The sequence below is a fragment of the Diadema antillarum genome, unplaced genomic scaffold (assembly GCF_040938485.1).
Source record: "Diadema antillarum isolate AM-2024a unplaced genomic scaffold, OU_Dant_1.0 scf00000092, whole genome shotgun sequence".
NCBI classification, from domain to species: domain Eukaryota; kingdom Metazoa; phylum Echinodermata; class Echinoidea; order Diadematoida; family Diadematidae; genus Diadema; species Diadema antillarum.
The window spans coordinates 475,262-498,907 of record NW_027270981.1 but is presented as its reverse complement, the minus strand read 5'-3'; the positions used below and the strand labels follow the sequence as shown (position 1 = coordinate 498,907).

General features: G+C 39.6%; 1 protein-coding gene and 1 non-coding gene across 2 annotated transcripts; both read left to right on the top strand.

Annotated features, from left to right (window-relative positions):
* Positions 1–1,355: 1,355 nt before the first annotated feature.
* Positions 1,356–23,444, top strand: LOC139718279 (uncharacterized). The gene is made up of 8 exons (XM_071629762.1): positions 1,356–1,433; positions 4,058–4,256; positions 6,173–6,269; positions 7,434–7,602; positions 19,078–19,225; positions 20,887–21,069; positions 22,024–22,176; positions 23,272–23,444. The coding sequence occupies exons 1-8, from the start codon at positions 1,356–1,358 to the stop codon at positions 23,442–23,444; spliced, it is 1,200 nt and encodes a 399-aa protein (XP_071485863.1).
* On the top strand, positions 15,131–15,212 carry Trnas-uga (transfer RNA serine (anticodon UGA)). Its single transcript has one exon. It is a non-coding gene; the product is annotated as a tRNA-Ser (tRNA).
* Positions 23,445–23,646: the final 202 nt, after the last annotated feature.

Genomic DNA, 23,646 nt, shown 5'->3' with positions numbered 1-23,646 from the left:
TTTCATGGGGTTACTTTCCTAATTTTCAGCTAGGCTATAGCCTAGCTGGTAAGAGTTTGGTCTTTGGGGCGTCTGGCGGCTATTGTCTGGCAACAATCATTCAATTATCCTTTGAGTGTATCACAAGAACAAGTTCCAGTGGGTTTCAGGAGGTTATTTTTCCAGCTATATATAGGCTAGTCTAGCTGGAAAAAGTTTGGTCTATAAGGGCGTCTGGCGGCTACCCCCCACCACTTAAAACGTCTGGCAATGGTCATTCATTTATCCTGTAAGTGTAACGAACAAGTTCCAGTGGGTTACATTAGGTTACTTTTTCAGCTAGGCTAGCCTAGCTGGAAAAATTTGGGTCTTTAAAGGCGTCTGGCGGCTACCCCCCACCACTTAAAACGTCTGGCAATGGTCATTCATTTATCCTGTAAGTGTAACGAACAGGTTCCAGTGGGTTTCATGAGGTTACTTTTTCAGCTAGGCTAGCCTAGCTGGAAAAATTTGGGTCTTTAAGGGCGTCTGGCGGCTACCCCCCACCACTTAAAACGTCTGGCAATGGTCATTCATTTATCCTGTAAGTGTAACGAACAAGTTCCAGTGGTTTTCATGAGGTTACTTTTTCAGCTAGGCTAGCCTAGCTGGAGTTGGGCCTTTAAGAGCGTCTGGCGGCTACCCCCCACCACTTAAAACGTCTGGCAATGGTCATTCGTTTATCCTGTAAGTGTAACGAACAAGTTCCAGTTGTTTTCATGGGGTTACTTTTCCAGCTAGGCTAGCCTAATTTTGGGGGGTCCTTTTTGTGGCTCTCCTGGCCACACCCACCACCGATGACCAGCCAGACGTGCATTTCCATACTCAGGGGCATATGTACTAAATTGCTATACACATAAAAATTGGTAACCTTTTCAGCTAGGCTGACCCCCGCTGGCTCCCGGACTATAAACACACAAAGCCAAGAAAGCCCTAAAAGCCAATGACAAAGAGCGCCATCTACGTTGAGGGTAGTTCAGCGTACGCTTGACATGGGGTAGCAACATACCGGCTTCCCTTAGCAACGTGCTTGGCAGACGACTCGGCACGCTCCGCTGACGGTGAACGCCGCCTGAATGAACTCGCTCAAGTCCCACGTATAGCCGAGTGTGAGGTGTATATCCAACACGGAGATTACACGCTTTTCTTGTGTCTCTTCTGCCGAGTGACTGACTCACGTCTCTTCGCAGTGACTGATTAGGGACATGTCACATTATTGTGTCAGTACATATTATGCCTCTGTCACATTAATTGATGCCTTGACGAGAGCATATTTTGGAATTCATTGATCACCTTGGAAAATTCTTCTTCTGGAGGAAGAAATACCGGCTGAGATCATGTCTACGGACGTAACCATGTACCCGCGGGGGACACGGGCGGACAGCGTGACCCCAACCAGGCAATATGTCACGGAGGTGAGTAGTGATTTGTTTTAGTGTAAACACACTACATCTCGTCTGCTTTCAAGATAGTATCTGTAGCAACCCTACTCTGCCGTATATACCAATGAACGTTCTGTTAATAGAGACATGTAAACATTTGTGTCGAACTGTTATACTGCCTATCTTTTCCTGATATCTATTGTCTAACGCCCTTGGGTATACAAATCGATCGATCGAATTTGTTGCTTTCCCGTGTGCAGGGATTGCAAATATCTGAAACAGTGTAAATATAACGAGGTCATTCTACAGTGACCAGTGTGAAGACGGATAAACCAAGAAAGGGAGTGGAATAACGGAAGTATGTATGGCTACAGCCAAAAATTTGCTTCATCTGTATTATGACTAATGTCGAGAGCTGTTGGGTTGTATTTCCATACTTTGCAGTGGCATAGGCCCTTGTGTCAATGCGTAGCACACAGAGTTTGGGTAACAGGCATACGTAGAACATAATTATACAAGTGTATCTGTATTAATAATGATGATCATAATGAAAAGTATAGCCGTGACAAAATGCAGCACAATATAGAAGCGATTGGTGTTGTGATTGTAACTACAATGTACTGCCTCATTAGTCATTTAATAGACGTATACAGCAAAATAACTTGTTGTACTAAATTTAGAAAATATAGAATACTAACAACCCTTCTCCATATAATGATGATATCGAATTGAAAATGAAGATATTAACTCCTGAATAAATTCATCAATGGGTATTATCGCTATATAACATTTAATGTCATCATTTTTTCTTCGTTGTTCTGAATGTTATCATCGTACTGTCATAATTATCATTTATCGTGGTTCATGACTATAATGTGATAGAAATGGTGGTAGTCATCTGTGATAGTGGAATATGTGTAAAAAGTGGTAGTGGCGGTAGTAGTAGAAGTGCCTGGTTGATTAAACGCCCTTCAGGTAAGATGGTATAATGCCATGTGGTGGAATACACTAGAAAATAAAATGACAAACAACATATCGTGGGTGGTAGCCGAGAGCGATTAATCTTGAAATATTGAGAAGAGTCAATATTTGTGTACATATTGCTATTAGCAAGTAGACTTAACCTAATATCTTTATTGGTTTGGTCGCTTGGTGAATGCTGAATGTCATATTAATACTTGCTGGAGATAAAGGAACGTGATCTTTGTTCCAAGCATATGACACTGATAAGTGTGTATTCCATGATAAGAAGGAACCTACTCATCTTTACTGCAGACTGACATGTTAACCATACACTGGACGGTTATGATTGTCATGAATTTCATCATTATCTTGCAGTATATTATTACGCTTACATAGTTCACACGTTTTAGATAAGCGTGCTGAAATGCAAGGCTCAGATAAGACTATTATTATATCAAGATTTTTCGAGAAATTTGTGCCAGATTGGCGTTCTTTCTAGCGGTACCTGGAAACAAAGTGCCAGTATAGAAAGGCAAAAACAAATCTCACTCACAACACCTATCCACCTTGACCCGTCTTGATACAGAAGTTACAGAAAATATAATTATCTTTAAAAAAAGAAAGAAAACGCAATAGTCACAGATGCTTAGAATCCTAATTTAGAAGTAGGGTTCTCTGTTGCACATACGGATGGAAACTTTGGTCTTTTCCATATAAAGTGACATAAAACTGAACATGGTACAATTTATATTACTCGCATATTTCAGTGAGCAAACATGGTCTCTGCAGAAAAAATAAATGTGGAATATTTGCCCCCTCTTTCTCTTATATACTAGTATGTCCTCAACTACAGTCATGCATAAGCTTGTTTATGTGTGTGGAGATGTTGGTGGATGAGAATATAATATGTATCAACTATAGTTATCTACAGATACAATAATGTGTACAAACACGGTATAATGAATGTTCTCTTGATAATCATGGCTATATGTGTACTATGTATGTTCACGCTTGTCTGTGTCTCTAAGCTTTGAATAGAATTAAACTGAGCAAATAAGTCGGGATTGGGTATTTCTGTCTGAGCCCCAAAACTCGCCATCTGCACTGCAGTATTCTCTTTCGATGTAATAACGGACTGTTTGATCTTGTTTGTCAAATTTGCAATTGCTTCAAATTTCATGTATAATATAGCTCCACCAGTGAATAGGAACTAATTCAAAACCTAATTTAACCTATACAAGGAGACACTTTTGAGACGCTTATGATTTTTTGTTTAAATGATCCAATATCACTATAAAATGAGTGGTCTGACAATTACGACAGGAAATATCAAACGTGAGGATGAGATAAAAGTATGATTTTTTTAATGTGTATTCCTCCTTGCACTAAGTAAAGGATGACTTACATTTCAATCACAGAAATTAGATTTTAGTTTTAGTTTCACGAATGACGTATGGATGATATTCATGTATATCAGAGAAACATATGAATTACCGGAAAACCCTATAGCAGATTGAATATATTTATATGATTTTGTTGCAGCTCGACATATCAAAATAGATCATTGCAACTAATTGCAATGAACGCCTCACTCTTGACAAGTGTTAGTGTCATTCCTCATATTTGGAAAGGAAAGATTAAAAACAAACAAACAGTGGATTCATAATGATTGTAATTTAAACATCTTGATGTAGATCAACGAAAGAATCGCGACGGACGACTTCGCCGCCGACTTGGCCCAGTTCTATCCCCACGCCAGCGATGCCGATAAGCAGCGATGTCTCGAACTCCTCTCCTCCATGACGATCACGGATCGGATGACGCATCGCGTTGCCAAGGAAACGGAAAAGAAGAAGCTACTGCAGAGACCCAAGACAGCCATGGCATCGTATGGTGAGTAGACCTCACAAAGAACGGAACGCGGAATTGGTGGTGTTCTCCAAAATGAATCACTCGTCCAAAATCTTTTGACCCTATATCTATTAAACCCAGGGATGGTATAGTTTTAGTTGAGATGCAGATTCAGGTTTTAACTTTTTGGGAGATAATTGGAAACTATTTGTATGAATAATTTCAAAGAGCCTACAATTTTGGGAGGAACTAAAAGTTCATTAAGTTTCAAATTTCAAAAATCGATTTCGAAATGGCTGCGATGTCCACAAACACGGTAAAACAAAGTGGTCCCCATAAAAGGTGTGTCAAACCTGAACTGAGAGGGGATAGATTTGTTCAGTGTTAAGAACTTAAGTAACTCGCGACAGATTTTTGCTTGAAACTTTATTCATTTCTCTTTTTTTCCCAGTAAGATGCACAATTTACTATTATCTGTCATCCTTATCTATAGGACATCAATTTTGCCCACTCATTACACAGTCACCTCATCACGGATTGACTCCACATAGTGAAACTGATGTAATATACGACATGCAGTATAGATATCATCACGTTCATACTTTCATATGCATTTGAAGAAAAAAAAATCAGTTTCGGTATCAACGCTGGATATGTGGGAATATGACAGAGTTGTAAGGAATAGAATCAGAATCAAACCAGTCGATCAATGTACCCATTGCTTTGAAAGAAGCTAGTATATAGCTATGTGTGCAGTGCTCTCCCATAATATCACCAGTCCTGTTCCTTCTTCTTGCATTGTAGACGGACACCGACTCGACAAGTCATGCATAACTCAACCACAAATAACATTTTGACATTGTGACACAATGACAGCCATGAATGATATTAAGGTAGAGATTATGATTTACAATTCGCCATTGTGCCTATCGGGTCGACGGCCGTCTCGTACTGGTCTCGTTGCCCTAACAACTTCGCCAAACATTTTATTATTTGCCCAGGAATGACAAAGGTTTTCTTTTAAGTGTTTGATTTACCGGGGCACAGTGCAGCTTGGGGGTGGGGTATATTGGGATGAGATTGGGAAAAGACATAGGGATCTTTTAAAAGAAGGCTGATCCTATTGCTAGCACAGGACTGCTGGGGAATATAGGCTACTCCCCGCCCAAGACACCAGGGACAAAATGGGATTACGCCGATTGTTCAGCGTTCTTTGTGTTGGAAAAGCGGGGTAAATAGGGGCGCGAAGAAAGCGTCGGCCCCAATCAAGCGAGCTTTCTGAGGAACTAAACCAGTAAATTACAGCTTGCAGACCTATCGAGAATCGCTTGTATTATAGCAAGCCTTATCTCAAGAGCATCGTAAATAGGAGTGCATATCTGTAACATAAGCCTCACGACATGTCAATAGTATATTTGCGACTCTGACTTTGCTTAATACATTTCAAGGTCATCTTTGCTCTTATGCGTGGATGATCATTGTGTCTCTCTGCTTGCCTGTTGTTTGGTTATCGTGTAATTTTTGGGTTGTTTTTTACCGACAACAAACGAGAATCAGCGTTTATAGTGTATAACCATAGCCATTACCATGTAACATGCAGCAAAGACAGGTATAAAAGCAATAACTGCATGCATCAGTTACATAGCAATACATTGATTTTACTGCCTTTGTTTCTGAGATACCTTAAGGATGATAGATAAGCTAATGATCACTACTTTGGCTCAATAGGTTTCAACTTAATTATAATTATACTCTTACTCTCATATTAAAGTTTGCTCAGTATTTGTGCTGAAATGTATTTTTTTTTCCCGTAATGTGTTTGACAGAGATTATACATTAACACTCTATCAACAACTAGATTGTTGATAATAATACATTCTTGCACGGTATCATTCGCCGTGAGAAGGAACTGCAATGATTTTTATGATTTGTTTTGTTTGTTTTCTTATCTCTTTAAGGGCGCCCGGGGACACCAGGAGCAAAGGTCAAGAAAACGATGACGTCGTATCGGAGGGACTTCCCCGAAAAGTCATTTGAATATGTGCCTACTGCGAGGTACGACATCGTATACGTATATAATAATCAATTATAGAGAAAAGTAAAAGAAGACAGTGAAGCTAGGAGGAGAGAGAGAGGAGGGAGTTCTCGATGGACATACATTGTAACCTCTCGAAATGATAGGCAAGATAACTACTGTAACATTATCATTTGTTGCAACGGACCTGATCGAAACACCCGGCAAACAGCCAACCAGCCGATATAGAGATGCTAAGCTTGAATGGTGCATTTGTTGCCTATGGCAACCAGGACCTTCAGCATAGTATTAATGTTAACAAGGACAATATACATTACTTTATTACGAGCTTGAGGTCGCACTCAATAATTCAGACCGGGAGATTTATGAACAGGGCGCACTGACATAATAGACGTCGAAAACGCAACGGACTGGCATTATTCGTAGCACGCAGCCTCTGACAGTTGTGTAGGCCTATATAACGTGTGCATTTTGCCTTCATGACAAATTGATCAAATTGATGTCGATGCATTGCATTTTTTTCTTTCAAGGACGAGAGCCTTCTCCACTTGCCCTTGATTAGGCATGCAATTGTCTCCGGCATAATGGCTTCAATTTGACTTGTTACAGTGTTGCTATGGAAACCGTGTCGGTGGTTCGATGTATACGCTGTTGCTCCTGCCGTCGATAATACTTTCGTCCCAAATATTGTGATATGAGGAGCGACATCGGAAATTGGGCTTATCCGTAAACTGTGCCATAAAAAATAATGATTATATCTACATGCGCTATGAAACTTAATGGGGAAAATAATTGTGTATGTGAGTAAGTCCGTGTGTGTGTGTGTGTGTGTGTATGTTTGTCTGTCTGTCTGTGTCTGTGTCTGTGTTACGAAAGAAAACGTCATGTAGGCCTATGTGTATTAATTAGCTTTCTATAAACACTTAAAATATTTTTTTCCACGTTCCCAAAGGAAGCTTAGGCAAGTTTATCCCTACTCGGAGTATATATCAAGTACCATCCACCTTTGATGTATATAATTTTCATCACGATTTTGATATTTTGTCCTTTTTTTGTATGCGTTTTTATATGATTCAGAAATAAATACAAACAAACAAACAAACAAACCAGTTGCAAGAAAATAATAGACATAAAAGTACATTTGGTCACACTTTTGTTGCAATTTCTTTCCCCAATGGTAATAGACCGAACACCACGAATACTGCCTATCGGACGTCATTCGACCCAAGGGGCCCTATCGGCCCCACCCATTACGGGGATTATTACAACGACAAGGGGTACAACAGGGCCGAACCTTACTTGAGGACCGGGTCAGCATCGGGGGCTCGGAAAAATAACCCGCACCCATTCGAGGTAAGAAAGAGAAAGAGAGAGAGAAAGATTGAATTGTGTGGATTTTCCCCTTTTATTCGTACGTAATTTGTATTTTCAAGTTGGTGATTTCATTCATTCCGTCATTCATTCAGTCATTCATTCAGTCATTCATTCAGACATTCAAAACTTTGGGGGGGAGGGGCAGCTTTGAGGGTCTGCAGGGTTCATGGTGTCCATTCGTATATGTTCTATCACACCTGTAGATAATTATGTCTGCCAAGTATGTAGAAATTCTGAACATGCTTTTCAAAAAATAAGATCAAATAAAATCAACCAGTGGATCTTACCATGTATATACCTTGCGAGTGTATTCACTTATTCATTATTTTACTCAGAGTATCTCTGGTTTTCTAAGTATGCTTTTAGATCCATTTTAACCCATTCATTAGAGTCTCTAATATAGGGGTTCTGGGGTCCTCTTTGGGGTCCACTAGGCACGGGGGCATGTTGCCCATTTGTACAAATGTACATTCTGTTGCCCTAGTTTTAATGCCTGCCATTTGGTGACAAAATTACTAGTATCTTGACCATGCTTTTTTTTTTCAAGAAGGAGGTGAAAATATGAGAATATGCCCATTTGCTCCCCCTCCCGGGTCTGTCTCCGGATTGGCCATGAATAAACATAAACTACAGTCACCAACCTACTTACCCATGGCATTAACTTAGCTTGTCACATCTGGTCCTAGAGAAGAAGATTTGTAAAGATTCCTTGAATTTGGGACTTTGCCTCCTCCACTCCCTTGGCATTTGTGCCCTTTGGGGCCCAAAGCGGGGAATGGTGCTCGTATACCCATGGGGGCCCAGATTGGGAATGGTGCCCATTTAATGTATCTTATATTCTAGGGATATTACCTGCGTCCCAAGTTAGGTGAAATCTTACCATATGTTTTCAAAAAGATGAAAATTGGGCCCAAATCCCCCAGACTTGCCATAAACACACTTGAAACTAGAGTTATGAATCTACTAAGTAGTAGTACTAACCAGGCGCGCCGGAAGCAGTTTTGGATTGGGGGGGGGGGGGGGAACATTGGAGGGGGCTCAAGATTAGACCATGCATATGTTACACAATATACACATACACACACACACACACGCACACGCACACACATCTATTATATATATGTAAAGTGGCGTACGGTGGGTCGAAACATGGGGGGAACCATAAAGTAATTTTGACGGTCTGTATGCTTGTGCGTGTGTGCGTGAGCAATAATGGGACTACAATACATTACGGAATGTGATACATTCAACAACGCAGTCATTGAGGAACATTGTAAATTTTCCTTACATGGATTCTGGAATGACGGTGTGAAACGATCGACATACTGTCAGCAACATAAGGTGAATGGCATAACAATAAAACGCGAGCGAGCGAAGCGAGCGAGCTTGAAAATTTTGATATTCTGCAGTTCCAAAACTGGAGTTTTGTAGCTATATATTTCGTTTTGGTAATAAATGGGAGCGCATCGGGCGCAACTGCTGGCAATTATTGGCAGCAACATTAGGAGAATGGCATAACGATTCAATGCGAGCGAGCGAAGCGAGCAAGCTTGAAAATTTTGACATTCTACAGTCCCAAAAAGGGGTTTGTAGCTAAATATATCTTTCACTTTGGAAATTAATTGGGCGGCGCATCGGGCGCAACTGCTGGCAATTACTGGCAGCAACATTAGGAGAATGGCATAACGATTCAATGCGAGCGAGCAAAGCGAGCTAGCTTGAGAATTTTGACATTTTACAGTCCAAAAACTCCCGTTTGTAGCTATATCTTTCGCTTTGGAAATTAAGGGGGGGGGGCATCGGGCGCAACTGCTGGCAATTACTAGCAGTAACGTTAGGAGAGTGGCATAACGATTCAATGCGAGCGAGCGAAGCGAACGAGCTTGAAAATTTTGACATGTTACAGTCCAAAAACTCCCGTTTGTAGCTATATCTTTCGCTTTGGAAATTAAGGGGGGCATCGGGCGCAACTGCTGGCAATTACTGGCAGCAACGTTAGGAGAGTGGCATAACGATTCAATGCGAGCGAGCGAAGCGAGCGAGCTTGAAAATTTTGACATGTTACAGTCCCAAAACTCCCGTTTGTAGCTATATTTTATCTTTCGCTTTGGAAATTAAGGGGTAGGGCATCGGGCGCAACTACTGGCAATTACTGTCAGCAACATTAGGAGAATAGCATAAGGATTCAATGCGAGCGAGCTTGAAAATTTTGACATTCTAGAGTCCAACAACTGCCGTCGTAGCTATGTTTTTCACTTTAGAAATTAAGGGGGAGGCGCACCGGGCTCAACTGCTGGATGCGAGCGAGCGAAGCGAGCGAGCTTGAAAATTTTGACATTTTACAGTCCAAAAGCTGCCGTTTGTAGCCATATTTTTTTCCCTTTTATTCATATATATATACATATTTATTTTATTTTCTTTGTTTATTTATTTATTCTTATTATTATTATTATTTTTTTTTGTTGGGGGGGGAGGCTTTTTTTTTGGGGGGGGGCAAAAATGCGTTTTGTCCCCCCCCCCCCCACTTTTTGGATTGGGGGGGGGGGGGGCGGCCGCCCCCCCTGCCCCCCCCCCCCACTTCCGGCGCCTATGGTACTAACTTGGCTTGAATACCTTTTGATTCCAGAGGGGAAAACAACCCTTTTTTTGGGGGGGGGGGGGCAATGTAGAGTATAGTCTTCATTCATACAGTACTTATGCTATCATGCTGGCCATAATACCTGCCAAGTTGGTGAAAATATGGCCATGTGTTTTGAACAAGGAAATAAAAATGGGAACATTGAGCCCCAACTTCACCCAGGCTCACCCCCGATCTATCACGAACAAACTTGAAAACTGCAATCGATGTATACATGTACTCATAAATGACTTGGCTCTATAACTTGTGGTTCTATAGAGAAGAAGATTTTTAGGGATTACTTAGAAGAGGGCCCCTGGGTCAACAGGGGATTGTGTGGAGCCCATTTGAATTAATTTAGATCCTACCCCCCCCCCCCCCAGGGGATGCTACCTGCCAAGTTTGGTGAAAATCAGTCATGTGGTTTTCAAGAAGAAGATGAAAATAAGAAATAAAGTTCATTAATTATCCTGCCCCCCCCCCCCCCTCCCTCGTCCCGTCCCCGTCCCTGCCCCCGGTTCTGCCATGAACAAATTTTAAACTACAGACACCAATAAACTTATTCATAGCATTCTAGATATGACTGTGTGTTTTGAGAAAGAAGATAAAAATGTGAAAATTGGACCCCATTTCCGTTCCCCGGGCCCATCACCCCATCTCCTACGAACATAACTTGAAACTAAATTCACCATTCTACTTACTCGTAGCTCTAACCTAGTTTATTACTTGAGGTTTGACAGAAGATTAAATTCTATAAAGATTCCTTTATTTGGGGGCTTCCTCCCCCCCCCCCCCCCCCGGGGGGGGGGGGGGCATTATCCCTGGGGACCCCCAGTAGGAAATGGTGCCCATGAGAGCAAATAAATAAGCTATCACTTTAGCAATAATACATGCGAAGTATGGTAAAAATTTGACGGCAAATCTTCAAGAGGAAGAATTGAAGGAAATGCACAATTTTGACCCCGCGGTCCCAAGGGGGCACCCCAGATCCGCCATGAACAAACTTGAAACTGCAGTCATCAATGTACATGCAGGTGTACATGTATGTACTTACTCATAACACCAGTAAACCTAGCTCTATCACTTCTGGATCAGTGAAAAAAGTCTTCAAAGATTCCTTTCTTTAAGTGGGTGTATTTATGTGGTGCCTATTTGATCACTGGGGTTCATATCCCCCGAGGGATGCTCCTTCAAAGCTGATGAAAATGTAAATTTATAAAGTTTACGCACGACGCACGCCGGACGATGAAGGATCGCAAAAGTCCACTTGAGCGTTTGGCTCAGGTGAGCTCAAAAACCAAATGATGTCATTTCACTGTTGTGTGATTAAAAAAAAATGAATGTACATTTTGTTCAAGCAGACCCAAGGGGGAGTCATTCGCACCCCAGCTATTTTACAGAATTTTTTGAATTCTCAATTTTAACACACGTCTCTAGGGGAAATAGTTACCCGTGTGATGAGCCCTACAAGCCACGATGGAGTTGTGTACCCGCCATAGAGATGTATACTAAGAACACTAGAGGGCGGACTCCGTAAAATCCCTGTGACCGATAGAAGGAGGCGTTCGCCATTTTGGTCCGGGCAAATTTCGACTAGAGACCGTACCGATAACGTGTAGCACTACGGAGCATGCAGGGAGATCGACGACGGGATGCAACGGCAGTAGGCTGGCATCTATGCCAAGGTCTCCATCGGAGTTTGGAAATCGAAAAATGTTCTTAAATTCGCAAATTCTACTTCAAGTAGCATAGATCTATGTTGCAAAATGCCTGGTTCATGTGCTGCTTTTGGATGTAGAAACAGGAGAAAAGAAGGGGAGCGGAGATTCCTTTCACAAGTAACTAAAATTACATTTATAGTGTGTGTTAAACAGATTGATTCAAGGCAAAAAAAGAAGGAAAAAGAAAAGAAAAGGTCTTGCAAAATACGTCAGGGGCACTCCGCCCTCCCTCAGCTATTCTCGATCTATTGCTACTATAATATAGATAGCTAATACAGTACATACTGTAACTATATGCAAGGTCGGCGGAACGGGGGAGGGGGCATTTGCCCCATTTCAAAAAAAAACCAAAAAAACAAAAACTCCCCTTTTTAAGTTAAAAAAGTGCTCATTTCTAAGTGCCCTATTTGGCCCTTGAGCCCCCCCCCCCCCCCCCAAAAAAAAAAAAAAAAAAAAAAAAATCGTTCCTCCACCCTTTGCTATACCAGCAGTTAATTTCACTAAGATAGTGTGAGAAAAGCTCAGAATACGTAATATATGCCTGGTGACAGGACATATGCTCCGGCATTGATATCTTTCTGAAAGTAGAATTACCATCATGGGTCTGATTGGGCTTTTGGTTCTTGTAAGAAAGGCAGGGTGAGGATTAGGATAAGGGTCACCGTGGGTGTTATGATTTGGGTTAGGCTTTATGTAAGCTTCAACATTAGCATTTCGAGCTTGAACATCAATATGTCATGGAACCAATATGCCTACACGTACTTATAAAAATGATTTATTTCATTTCCACCACCACCACCACCAAAAAAAATAGAAATACAATGAAACACTCGTATACACAGATAGGACTATAGAATGCAGTCCCCTCATACAGAAAAAAAAAATATAACTGCAAAAAAAAAATACAAAAATTGACGCAGTATACTGTATCACAAGGGGCATCCGGCAGTCTAGAGACCAAGAGAACCCTTTGTATTGCATGGACCATGGTCGTGTTGGTCGGCTTGAAAGTATTACCTCGTTGAGAATAAAGTATTTTTTTTTTATTTTCATTTTCTTTACCACTCATAATAAGAGATTGCTAGCAACTTAAATTTTTGAGTTGTTTCCTTCTCTCATCTCCGACCCCCTCATCTTTTTGCTGAAAAGCAATACGTGTTTGAGCGCTTGTTGTATACGTGTTCACGTGTCCACCACTACTGCGCTGCCCGGACCGATGCTTGTTTTTGCCCGGACAAAGATGGCGCGCGGCCTCTTCATCTCGGCACACGAGCACTGCGTACGCGCCACACGCAGTCCGCGCTCTAGTATATTATTAGTATACATCTCTATGGTACCCGCACGCACGCACGCACGCAGATAAATATGCGCAGGCATGTCGTGTACATAGAGATGTATACTAATAATATACTAGAGCGCGGACTGCGTGTGGCGCGTACGCAGTGCTCGTGTGCCGAGATGAAGAGGCCGCGCGCCATCTTTGTCCGGGCAAAAACAAGCATCGCGTCCGGGCAGCGCAGTAGTGGTGGACACGTGAACACGTATACAACAAGCGCTCAAACACGTATTGCCTTTCAGCAAAAAGATGAGGGGGTCGGAGATGAGAGAAGGAAACAACTCAACAATTTGAGTTGCTAGCAATCTCTTATTATGAGTGGTAAAGAAAATGAAAAAAAAATTACTTTATTCTCAACGAGGTAATACTTTCAAGCCGACCAACACGACCATGGTCCATGCAATACAAAGGGTTCTCTTGGTCTCTAGACTGCCGGATGCCCCTTGTGATACAGTATACTGCGTCAATTTTTTTTTTTTTTTTTTGCAGTTATATATTTTTTTTCTGTATGAGGGGACTGCATTCTATAGTCCTATCTGTGTATACGAGTGTTTCATTGTATTTCTTTTTCTTTTTTTTCTGGTGGTGGTGGAAATGAAATAAATCATTTTTATAAGTACGTGTAGGCATATTGGTTACATGACATATTGATGTTCAAGCTCGAAATGCTAATGTTGAAGCTTACATAAACCCTAACCCAAATCATAACACCCACGGTGACCCTAATCCTAATCCTCACCCTGCCTTTCTTACAAGAACCAAAAGCCCAATCAGACCCATGATGGTAATTCTATTTTCAGAAAGATATCAATGCCGGAGCATATGTCCTGTCACCAGGCATATATTACGTATTCTGAGCTTTTCTCACACTATCTTAGTGAAATTAACTGCTGGATAGCAAAGGGTGGAGGAACGATTTTTTTTTTTTTTTGAGGGGGGGGGGGCTCAAGGGCCAAATAGGGCACTTAGAAATGAGCACTTTTTTAACTTAAAAAGGGGAGTTTTTGTTTTTGTTTTTGTTTTGAAATGGGGCAAATGCCCCCTCCCCCGTTCCGCCGACCTTGCATATAGTTATGTACTGTATTAGCTATCTATATTATAGTAGCAATAGATCGAGAATAGCTGAGGGAGGGCGGAGTGCCCCTGACGAATTTTGCAAGACCTTTTCTTTTCTTTTTCCTTCTTTTTTTTTGCCTTGAATCAATCTGTTTATGTAAACACACACTATAAATGTAATTTTAGTTACTTGTGAAAGGAAACTCCGCTCCCCTTCTTTTCTCCTGTTTCTACATCCAAAAGCAGCACATGAACCAGGCATTTTGCAACATAGATCTATGCTACTTTAAGTAGAATTTGCGAATTTAAGAACATTTTTCGATTTCCAAACTCCGATGGAGACCTTGGCATAGATGCTAGCCTACTGTCGTTGCATCCCGTCGTCGATCTCCCTGCATGCTCCGCTAGCGCTGCACGTTATCGGTACGGTCGCTAGTCGAAATTTGCCCGGACCAAAATGGCGAACGCCTCCTTCTATCGGTCACAGGGATTTTACGGAGTCCGCCCTCTAGTGTTCTTAGTATACATCTCTATGGTCGTGTATTATACACACGCCCACACACACACACGCCGCATTGTGTAAACTCTATAGAGTGCGAATGTGTACTGAAATGAGCCATCCATAGACGAGATACTAGTATCCGTGTAGACTGTACGGCATTTCGCATACACACACAAACACGTACAACGCACGATGCAATCTAGGAATCATTGAAGTGTGCAGTAAACGTGCTCTACTCTTTATAAACAATAATGCCGCTCCGAACGTCGGCGGGAGCTGTGATGGCCGAGTGGTTAAGGCGTTGGACTTGAAATCCAATGGGATCTTCCCGCGCAGGTTCGAACCCTGCTCGCAGCGTGATTACCCTTTTTTCCTTTTTTTTTCTTTTTTTTTTTTCTTCCGTTGGAACTGTTTGTGCAATAGAAAATGGAAAATACACTAAAAAAAAAAACAAAATAGATAAATGAATAAAAAAATAAAAAAATAAAAAAATAAATACAAAAAAAAATAAAGTAAAACAAATCGTCATTTTTGCTCTAATGCCAAAGCTATTAAAGCCAGGCATAGCGATCTCAATATTCATGGCACTACTTATCATAGTAGCTTCTATGATTGTTTCATCTGCGTTTTGTGTATGTGTAAGAATTTTGCATTGACTACTCCGTGCAGCATAGGGATGAAAATGTCATTGGACTACTCTTATCTAATAACGTCCATTGTCATGCTTTAGCTGAAAACAACACAGAAAACTTTCTTACCTAATCGTAGTGTATTGCACATTCGTGCATGGGAAGATGACTAAAGGCCTGTGATATTGTTAGTTTTATGAAATAATAATGAGGTATAACGATGGGTATGAATTAACGCATGTGACCGTCAGGACTGAATTAGAAATTGCACAATAATAAAAACGTTAAGTGTCATTGATTGGCTCTTTGTATATCCACTTGGTATTTGTCATGAAAGCGTTGCGAAAACATGTATTTGGATACATGTATTTTTTTTTTACTTTTTAAAAGGGGCTTTAAAAATCACCTACCTTGCTGTTTGCGTAACATTTTATTTCATTTTCAGTTTAAATAGGTATAAATCTTTAGGATGAATAGGTCATGATACCAGGGGAGTAGGCTCTCCTTAAATGAATGAGCTTGGCAGTTTAGCTGCAGTAAGGTGTTTATTCCAAAATTAACAAAGGGAAAAAAAAAAGAACCTGCAATAACCACGCAAAGATGAAAACAATCATCGTAACTATACATTGTCAGTGTTATATACACAATATTAATACGTGCAGTTGGGTTTAGCACATGCACAAACCACTAAACTATTTATTTACATTGTATCTCAATCCAAATGTTCTGCTTCAATTATTCAGAGCTCCATTGCATAGTGAGATACTTTTAACCAGACTAAATCAAAGCAGTTTAAACATTAAATACGTTAAAAATGAAATGAATAGATCTTTATCCTTATATATACATGTTGTCTGTGAATAATATTGATTCCATTATTGTTTGTGATAAACTGGACTATGCTGAAAACTATTGTCATCAAAATGGACTGTATCCCCTAATGATCTTCCAATCTGGTAAAGAGTCTGATAATAAGGCATCATCATGCGAACTGCCGTTCTGTCTCCTAATCACTTAATTCAAACCAAAGCTTCCGGTTTCTATGATAAAACTAAATACCAGTATATCATCCTATAGATTATTCCACGATCAGCAGCCAAGCTTATTCTACACCTGCTCTGAATTCAATCAATCCTCCTTAATTGTATTGTCACCTCATCAACTTAAAAGCCTAGCAATAATATTGTTCATGTCCTCTTAACCATGTACATATTTTTAACGGACTGCTAATTAACTAAATAATGCCAACAACAAAACACATTACTAGTACAGTGTAAATCTGTCAGTATGCAAGAATATGAAGATGAAACATGAGATCTATACCCAAGGTTGACGCCACTACGTAATTTCAACTGAAACTTCCGGTTTCTAAAACCAATTACTAGCATTATCCTATAATTTCACGATACTTAACCACGCTTATTTCACACATTTTTTTTTTACTTCAATCAATCCACCTTGTCATTTCACAAAGCCTATAATAACCATTGCTCATCAGTGGCGGATCCAGAGGGGGGCGCACTGGGCGCGCGCCTCCTCTATATTCTTTGGTCTTTAAGATCCGAATCTAACCATACTACTATAAACAAATTGCATAAACGTGCTGGTTATATGGTTAGTGGATATACTTGGGATACCCCATCTGATCAAGTCTTACAAAACCTCGGGTGGTGTACTCTCAAAACACTATTTGAGAAAAATATCGCCATTATGATGTACAAATGTGTGAACAGCATTGCTCCATCAATATTGTGTGAAAGGTTCTGCTTTAACGACAATGTATCTCTGCGGATAACCCGCAATTCAAACAGAAAGTTATTAAGGAAGCCACTGTGTAAAACAAATTTTTATCAAAAAACCTTCATTAATATCGGAGGAGAACTATGGAACTCTCTTCCTGATGAATGTCGAAATGCAAATTCGCTTACCATATTTAAGAGTGAGTTCGGTCGTGTTACATCTCTACTGTAATGTCAAACTAAAAAAAAACAAAACAAAACTATTATGTACCCCAGCTCAGTGTAACAATCTCGTCAGTCATGTCCTTTACGTTGCATTTATTTTGTACTTGTATAATGTTGCCTTTTTTAAGCTCTTGCCGCGCAATGCACCTACATACTCAAACACTCATCGTACTTACAAACCTACATACACATACACGCATACACACACAAACACACACACACACACACACATACAACGCACACATATACACATACACACACATACACAAACAACATCTACATGATCGTAACTCTTCAGTACATTACCATAGGATTCGCAGATTTGTAATTTCACTTGTCTTTTTAATTGAATTGAAATTGTGTTATTTCATTGCAGTTACATATGTATATATATATTGATGATTTTACAGTTCATCTATGATGTCTAATAATGTCCATTGAATTGTTGTATTTAATTTTAATTGTTGTTTAATGATTTATATATTCTGTAACATTTTACAGCTAAATGTGTATATTATTCATGCAATTTTAATTTTCTGTATCGTACATTTTATGTGTTGTTTTTAAAAAGGGCCTTGCTGAAAACCAGACATTGCTGAGCAAGCAACCCTTTCAAAATATGTGAAATAAATAAAAAAAAATATATATTTTTGTTAAAACAAGAGAAATAAAAAGAAAAAATGGGGTGGGCGTGCGCCTCCCCCCCCCCCCTTAATTTTGTAAAGCGCCTCTCCTTTACGGAATTCCTGGATCTGCCCCTACTCATGTCTTTTTACCGAACGTACCTGAATGCTAAAGTTTAACTAGAATGTCAGGAACAACAAAATACATACCTAGTGCAATGTCTATACAATGTATTACAACCTGTCAACACAACATACGCAAGGTCAACGCCTCCGTCTGCTGATCACCAGGGGGGCGTTTCATCAACGAGTTCGTCGGAGGCTTTCACCGACGAATTTGCTATCAGCCAATCAGACGCAAGGATTTACACTGACAACTGTTAAAAGCTAATGAAATCCTTGGTCTGATTGGCTGATAGCAAATTTGTCGGTGAAAACTCCGACGAACTCGTTGATGAAACGCCCCCCAGGTCACAACTGCAGTCGTATCAATATCGTATTCGCAGGCTATGCAGTCCTCACTGCTGGCATATAATGGAAACCATCCTAAATGAGGAAAACAATGTACACCAATGGTTCTTAAACTACACCTGTATATTCAACCAATTGTATATGCTCATACACGAAACTTAGATGACAGTAATTTCAAGGTCACTAGGAGAAGATACCAAAGCTAGGTATACCTTTTGTGTCAATATCAACTGAATACAATTCATACGAATTGGTCACAATATTATTATCATCTTAAAGTAATTAGGAGATTGATCTTTGCTTTTAATGTTAAGTTGAAATCAATCGCATTAATGAAGTTTTATAATATTTGAACTTAATTTCATTCTCAAGTTTTAGATGACCTGAAAACGGCCAAGGTCACCTTTTTAAACCACATCCACTATACTTCATTCTTTTTCCTCTGTTTTTTTTTAATCCCTATACAAATGCGAACGCTACAGATCAGATTCAACCCCCAATAATCACAATCTCGTCTTTCTCTTCCCATTGGTAGTCTTTCATGGTATGGAAGCTACCAAAGGACGCCCTCCACGACCATCAGAAGTTATATCCACACCCCCTGACTGACCAAATGATGGAAGAGATTCTTCGAGACAAAAGTCTCTCTACCTACCAGACGGACTACCTCGGCATTCCTCAGGGTAAACAACATGCTTCGAGCTATTATTATTATTATTATTTTTTTTTTTTTTGGGGGGGGGGAGGGGTCACCTTTGATGTGTTAATGTTGTTGTTGTTGTTGTCCTGATTAAAGTAACGTTTAAACATAGTGATGTTCGTTTTACTGCGTCGTGTGTGGGTGTTTTACATTCGATTATTGTTTCTCTGTGATACCTTTGTAATTTCACCTTTTGCTTGCCATTGCATGTCGTTGCATGTGTTTCATTTTTTTCTTTGCTTTGAAGTATATGCGTTATGTATAAAACGTCTTTTATGTGTTTTATTTATTTGTAAATGCCTTGTATTCAAGTGACTTGCTGAAAGTACAGCTGTGAACTGAGAACAAGTTCTTAAACTTCTGTGAATAAATATATGAATTAAGTAAAAATAAAGAGTTATTGGTCAGTATAACTTATTATGTCATCATAAACGCCTTCAAAAATGAAAATTCGGCAGTTAAAAAAAAACACACAACAAAACTGCTATTTAAGAGCATCCTGTTAATAAGTGCATTACATAATTATGAAGCTATTAACCCATGATTCATCAATTTTACCCTAAAAGTCGAATTAATGATTCCCAAAGAAATTTTGTAAATAGAAATAGAATACAAAAACAAAAGACCAATTTGTAGTTGATCAATATTTAGAACTATTTTCTAGAGAAAATCAGAAAAGAAAAAAAAAACACTTTTTTTTAAATCTTCAAAACGAAAAGAAGTTTTGATTTTGTCCGTAGATTATGACTGATCGCATGTTCCTGTATCATGACTTTGATATAATTTGATTTGTGCTGTTGTTTTTAACATTTCACTGTTTCACTGCAAGTTATCTTATGATTATTTTCCACTATTTTGCTGAATTTGTAATCATAATTCTAACGAGATAAACATTGACAATAAGAAACCATTTTGACTCACCATTTGTTATTTTAGTCGTTTTGCGTAGAATATTGTTATCAGTGTTTTTTCATGTTTGCTTAACAGTAAATCTGTCCATTGCAGTACAATAATTGTATGTATAATAGATATACGCTCTTGCTGAAAAACAGCCTCATGGCTGACTGCAATTATTTTTCTTTTATCCGTGTTTAAATAATAGAAGAACAAACAAACACGTGATATGACAACTGAAAACGACAACACAAGCGCACAGATATTGGTCACGCCGTTAATGAAAAATACATTTTACTCTAAGAGTGAGTTCATCTTTAGAAAAAGAAATTAATGACATAATGATAAGCATTTTTTTCATCGTGTATATACGAAAAAAAAAGGAATCAGACTGAGGAAGATCACCATGCATGAAGATAGTAGATAATTATGACCATTTAATGTCAACATAATAACTACAAAATAATGTCACATTACTCATGAAAATAACGCGGTACTCACGTGACCATGTCGTATTTTCTGTAATGCTTGTACACTACTTTTTGATCATGAATAAACCGATCTAGTATTTTTCCCCCATGGAGAAGTTCACTAGGAAACATAGAAAGAAAAGAAAGGGAATACAGCAAACTACCGAACATTGCCGGTTAAGGATAACGTGTTTAGTTGTATAATCCTGCAAACTCTTTCAATCAGTAATGTTCTTATTATAGTCACTTGATCGTCCTGTTTACTTCCTGTACCCTGTAGGTTATCAAGTTCGCACAGCTCTCGAGGGTTACGTGGATTGGCGCGAGAAAGTGCCGTACAGCCACGAGTCGACGTCGAGGGCGATATACCAAGCTCCTGGACCTCGTCAACAGAGGGAGCTAAGCAACAACACCACTCGATTCGGTTGCAATAAGAATATACACAGGCCAGCCACGGGTATCGGTAAGTGTCGTGTATAATGTATAATACAGAGCTGCTTCCGTAGACAATCTTAGTCTAAAATGATCGTGAGCAACAAAATTGTTCAGAAACGAAGAAGAAGAAAAAATCATGACTGATTTAGTTTCATCTTGCAGTGGAATATTGTTCACATTTTCAGAAAAAAAAAACCAAAACAAAACTGCTGAGGCATGATGCTAATAATATCGGGCATACAAATTTGATTTTCTGTCACATCGTTTATACAGGCAATGACTATTAGTCGAGCATTACACTACAATATAAATGGTAAATGCCGCGGAAGTACTATACAGATATGAACACTAGGGACAGTATATTTCTTTCAATGTGTTTTTTCTTCCAGTTTTTCCTTTTAAATGAGCAAAAGATAAAGATAAGATTCTTAAAAAACGAAAATGATGTATCATATAATTTTCTTCAACTATGACAGTGCCCTTAATGATACAGTCAAATGATTTGGGAAAACGGAGTTTCATTGCTCATTTTAAAAGACGGCCTGGTGTTTTAGATGTCCTTTTTGCCTCGCCACAGTTTCTAGTTTCTCTCCAGTTGCTTTTTCACACTGTAACTGGCTCGACAGTTTACTATATAAATATGACAAATTATTCATGGCGATTTTGCCACTATAACGGTGCATTATTCCTAGGAAATGTTATAAAGTAATCAACCTTCATGGTATATATCGGAACTGTAATGGGCTTCCTGAAAGAAGTAGGCAATTATTAGGAATGAATTTTGGCAGAATTAAAGACAAGGGTGGGAATGCACGCTCAAGACTATAAAAAAGTGTGCATCTGATGCAGAGGAATAAGTTACTACGCTGATGAATAACACAAATAAAAGTTCACTTGTTTAGATATTGCTCTCCTTATTCGAATGACGACTCAACTAAAAATCCTCACTTGCGTTGTTTCTCGTTCTGATTTTCGTCTACAGTTCCCAACACAATGCGGCATGAGATGCACCTCAGAAAAGCAACGAGCTACGACCACTTCTACAACAAACCCTTCAAACCGGGTACAGAACAACTCAGCAAGGCTCTCGCCAAGGGCAAACTCGAGGAATTCCTGCGATTAGCAGACGAAAAAGGTAAGCTAACATCATTCTGGACTCCTCCTCCCCCTGAACTCACCCGTCCAGTCTTCCCTCTGCCACCCCATCCTCTCTACCCTTGGCAGATAATGATAATGTATAAAAATAATGGAGTCTTTTAATGCGCCATGTCTGCCACACACTGTCACTCGTGGGGCAGAAAAGATAAAGCAACTTTTCTTCCAATCATCGTTCTTAAAGGGATCGTATAGTTTTGGTCGAGACTTTAGGTTTTTATCATTTTTGGTGAGACAGTGAGAAACCTCTCATGAAATATGAAAGAGCATGTACTAGTAATTCCATGAGGATTTCAATGTTTAGTTGATGAAAATTAATTTTGAAATGGCTGAGATATCCAAAATAGAGTGATCCTAAAAAAGTGTGGGACCCACACTTTATTACGATCTTTTTGTTTTACTTTGTTTTTGGACGTTTCAGCTATTCCAAACCTGATTTTCATTAAATAAACTTTGAATTCCTTTCAAAATGGTATGCTCTGTACTATTTCATTAGTGTTTTCTTGGTATCTCGCAAAAAGTTAAAGCCCAATTTTCATCTCCACCAAATACTGGCCATTGCGGTATCATCTTTTTGTTTTTATTTGTTAAATTGTTTTTTTCGCATTCAAATTTGTCAAAATGTTTGCAAAAATTGCAGGAAAGACTATAAATTCAACAGAGTAGAACAGTAGAAGACTGTCCATATAGAAAGCAATCTCGTCATTATCAACTTACTACTTTTGCATGAATAGCTAGATGAGTTGTGACAAGCTAAGACTGTATGTCATTGAGGAAATACACTCTGATAAACTTGAATGGCGTTAGTGCATGGGCGTAGTAAAATTCAAACGAAGTCATACGAAAGCTCAGTATCTGGGCCATCCTGCTTTTGACTTGTGGCGGTAATGACGCGTTAGATGTCGTCAACCCTCGACGATAAATAACAAACGTCAGATAATCCTATACGTACTTAATGACGTAATTATTTTTCCCTTTCTTTATCTTCATCTCTGGCTTCTTTTCCTGTTTTTCGATATTTACCCCATTCATTTCACCCTTATCTTTGTCTTCTCCTCCCCCTTGCGTCTCCCAGATCGTGACGCAATAAAATCCATCAGGCGAAAACTTCAGATGAAGCCCGCCCCCACGGAAGAGTCGGAGGCCGACGAGGCAGCCCGCTTGGCGGGACGGCCGCCCAACCGCCCATACACTGCAAAGCCCATACCTAAATTCAGCTGGATGTCGTCCTGGTCTGGACCTCTGTAGAGGAGCAATGATGAACAGAGGATTTTGAAACTGGTTTCCGCAAAAGTTTCCTTCTTTCATAACCTCACGCCAGCTGTAGAGGCAAACATTCTAATCATGAAGCCCCCTCATTATTATGTACATAATGATGTACATTGGCACCATTGACAACTCCAGACTCCTTCCTGGTTTTGTACTGAGAAAAAAAGAAGAGAGTTCGACT

Coding starts and splice junctions, on each gene's coding strand:
- LOC139718279 (XM_071629762.1), top strand. CDS start 1,356: ATGTCTACGGACGTAACCATGTACCCGCGGGGGACACGGGCGGACAGC. Junction 4,257..6,172: donor GACAGCCATGGCATCGTATG/GTGAGTAGACCT, acceptor TATCTCTTTAAG/GGCGCCCGGGGACACCAGGA. Junction 7,603..19,077: donor ATAACCCGCACCCATTCGAG/GTAAGAAAGAGA, acceptor TCCCATTGGTAG/TCTTTCATGGTATGGAAGCT.